Source organism: Trichosporon asahii (genome assembly GCF_000293215.1).
Source record: "Trichosporon asahii var. asahii CBS 2479 unplaced genomic scaffold scaffold00070, whole genome shotgun sequence".
NCBI classification, from domain to species: Eukaryota; Fungi; Basidiomycota; class Tremellomycetes; order Trichosporonales; family Trichosporonaceae; genus Trichosporon; species Trichosporon asahii.
Window position 1 is genome coordinate 1,471,445 of NW_014040855.1, and position 2,767 is coordinate 1,474,211.

General features: G+C 55.4%; 1 protein-coding gene across 1 annotated transcript; it reads right to left on the reverse strand.

Moving 5' to 3' along the window:
* Positions 1–522: 522 nt before the first annotated feature.
* Positions 523–2,538, reverse strand: A1Q1_04347 (sugar transporter, putative; the record flags this gene model as incomplete). The annotated part of the gene is made up of 6 exons (XM_014322713.1): positions 523–960; positions 1,005–1,731; positions 1,769–1,877; positions 2,053–2,293; positions 2,361–2,396; positions 2,446–2,538. 6 exons carry the CDS (start codon positions 2,536–2,538, stop codon positions 523–525), a joined length of 1,644 nt encoding a protein of 547 aa, XP_014178188.1.
* Between the last annotated feature and the right edge of the window lie 229 nt (positions 2,539–2,767).

Here is a 2,767-nt window from a genome sequence, read left to right on the forward strand (position 1 = left end):
TCCTGGTGAGGCGGGCAAGTACACCGGCGCCAACGACTATAGCTCCAAGCACTTCACCCAGATTGTGTGGAAAAGCACGACCAAGATCGGATGCGGCTGGAGCACTGGATGCCCCGAGGGCGGTCTTTACATCGTCTGCAACCACGACCCTGCCGGCAACATTGAGAGCCCCTCGGAGGGATATGCCGAGAACGTTGGCCAGTTCCAGGGCAACTAAACGCCCACATCCCTGATCAGAAGACACTTTTCTGTATGTAAGATAGGAGCCTGTAGCTGTAGCGTCAAGTCAGTCAGCCGTATCGTTAATATCTTCGTACCCCCTTTTCTTCCTTTCTCTTTTCTTCTTCAAAGTCTTTGTGATCGTTAGTCAATTCTTATAAGTTTTTCCCTCGAAGTATCCAAAACGTTGAACGTTACAAACATATGATACAGGTTGCATGCTATGTTAACTGATTGTCCACTCGTTACAGTTCGTTACACACTGATGATTACAGTTTCTGAGAGATCGGTCTTCTTTTGTCTTTATCTGAGATCCGACTCGTACCGCATAATGTCCTTGTCTTTGTCGCTGTCGGTGCTGCTTGGCCAGCTGTCAATGTATGCAGGGTCCGGCTCCTGCAGGCCCTGCTCCAGCAGGGCCGGGTGCTTCGTCCACCTATCGAGCTTCGCGAAGCTGCGGAAGGGGTTGTAAGGCTTCTCGAACAGGTGGTCGACCTGCTCGAGAGTCAAGTTCTTTGTTTCGGGGAGGAAGAGGAAGGTGAATACCAGGGCGGATATCGAGATGCCGCCAAAGATCCAGCCAACTCGGAAGTGGAGGGCCTTCATCATGTAGGGGATGGAGAAGTTGGTCGCGAACGCGAACACGACATTGATGGTGGTGCCGATCGTCGACGTCTTCTCGCGGAGAGAGTGGTTCGGCAGTTCGGCGCCGAGAAGATATGGTACCGGGGCACCGCCGAGCTGAACGTCAGCTCAGAAACTGGCTTCAGAATAGCATGACTCACAGAATAGGATACAGCGAACAGCATGAAGAACGCAACGCATGCCTCCTTCATTGATTCCGTCTTGTTGGACCGTTCGCCGATACCGGCCAAGAGGCAAAGCCACAAGGCCTGGAAGAAGAAGCTGCCCAGGAGCACTTTGCGACGCCCGAGCACGTCTGAGAAGTACATGCACGGCAACACGGCGAGCACGCTGAGACAGCTCGAGATGATGGGGTAGGTGAAGGCATGGTCCGCGTACCCGTTCTCCTTGTAGAAAACGGTCTGGTACGTCGAGACCCAGGCCTGGCCCGTGATCTGCTGGTAGATGTAGTATGCGATGACAAGCCCGGTGCGGCGGGCGTTCGTGCCTCGGAAGCAGTCGAGCCACGACGCCTTGTGCACTCGCTGTTGCAGCTGGACCTGGATCACGGCTAGTTCCTCCGCGCATGCACCAGATGCGACCTCTTCTCGAGTTCGCAGGCGGCGCATCGAATGCAGGGCATCAGCTGGCCGATCCTTTGACAGAAGCCAGCGGGGACTGTCGGGGAGGAAAGGCACAAAAGCCATGATCAGCACGGGGAACACGAACTGAATCCCCGTGACCGTCTTCCAGCCGCGGCTTGTGTCATCCTTGGAGAAGGCCTTATTGACGCCTGTCGCTAACAGGCCGCCGGCGTTCAGGAACAGCTGCAATGAACACACTGTAAAGCCACGCAGGGGCGCCGGCACAATCTCCGCTTGGTAGGTTCTGCACGTCAGCCACGCCCACATCCAAGTTGATTTACGAGATGCAGATTTCGACCAGTCCGACAGAGATGTAGACGATGATGCGCCCGACGATGAACTGGGCGAGGCGGCCGGACCCGAGTGCCGTGTCTGCAGACGTGATCTCGACTAAAGGTCAGCTCATTGATCGTCCAGACTAGGCTTTTGCCAATTGAAGGCACGTGTGGGGGCTGGCCAGGAATCGACGCCTTCGTCGCTGATCGCCGCCGACGTGTCCGCATTCCCGACCGGCTTCGGCTGCAGGTCGCAGCTGCATACGAGTTCCCGGCTTATGCATACTCACTGATGACACCGATGCAGGAGATGATGCACAGGATAACAAAGACCTTGCGATGACCAAGCCACTCGATGAGCGGCCCTGCACCCAAGCAACCAATGGCTTTACCGATGAACGCGAGGGAGGACAACAGGGACGTCCGTAGAGGCGTCAGTGCCCACTTCCCGTTCGTCTCAGTGCCAAACTGGTTCAGGAAGCCCTGTGGGTTAGTCATTTTCCTGTGCAGACGGACAAAATGGCTCAAACCCTTCATTCACCGTCAAGTTGACTGGCGTCTTGCATGGGCAGAGTTCCGGTCCGAACGTCATACTCACGGGCATAGCAAGGATACCTCCGAAGGAACCAGTGTCCTGTACGTTAGCGCGAGGCATATTGCAGTCGTAGCGAGCTTCGACTTACGAAGCCGAAGAGCATGTCACCGACAACAAGGCAGAAGCAGCTGAACACCAGCATAGGCGTCCATGCCTTCCAAGCAGTTCGAACGCGACCCATGTTGCTGTTACGTGTCCGGTGGACTACTTCGAGATGAGGAACGAATATCGTCGCCAGCCAATGCGAAACTTAAGTGCTTGTGTGCTCAAGACTGAACGCGAGCTTGCCGCGCGAGATTCGCGCAACTTGAAGAAGCGATAGCGTGCTGGAGATGATGTTTGATGAGCGGCGAGAACGGCGAACAGGTAGAGCCTAGGTAGTTGTGGTCGTTGATCTTTCGGTCAGCCTT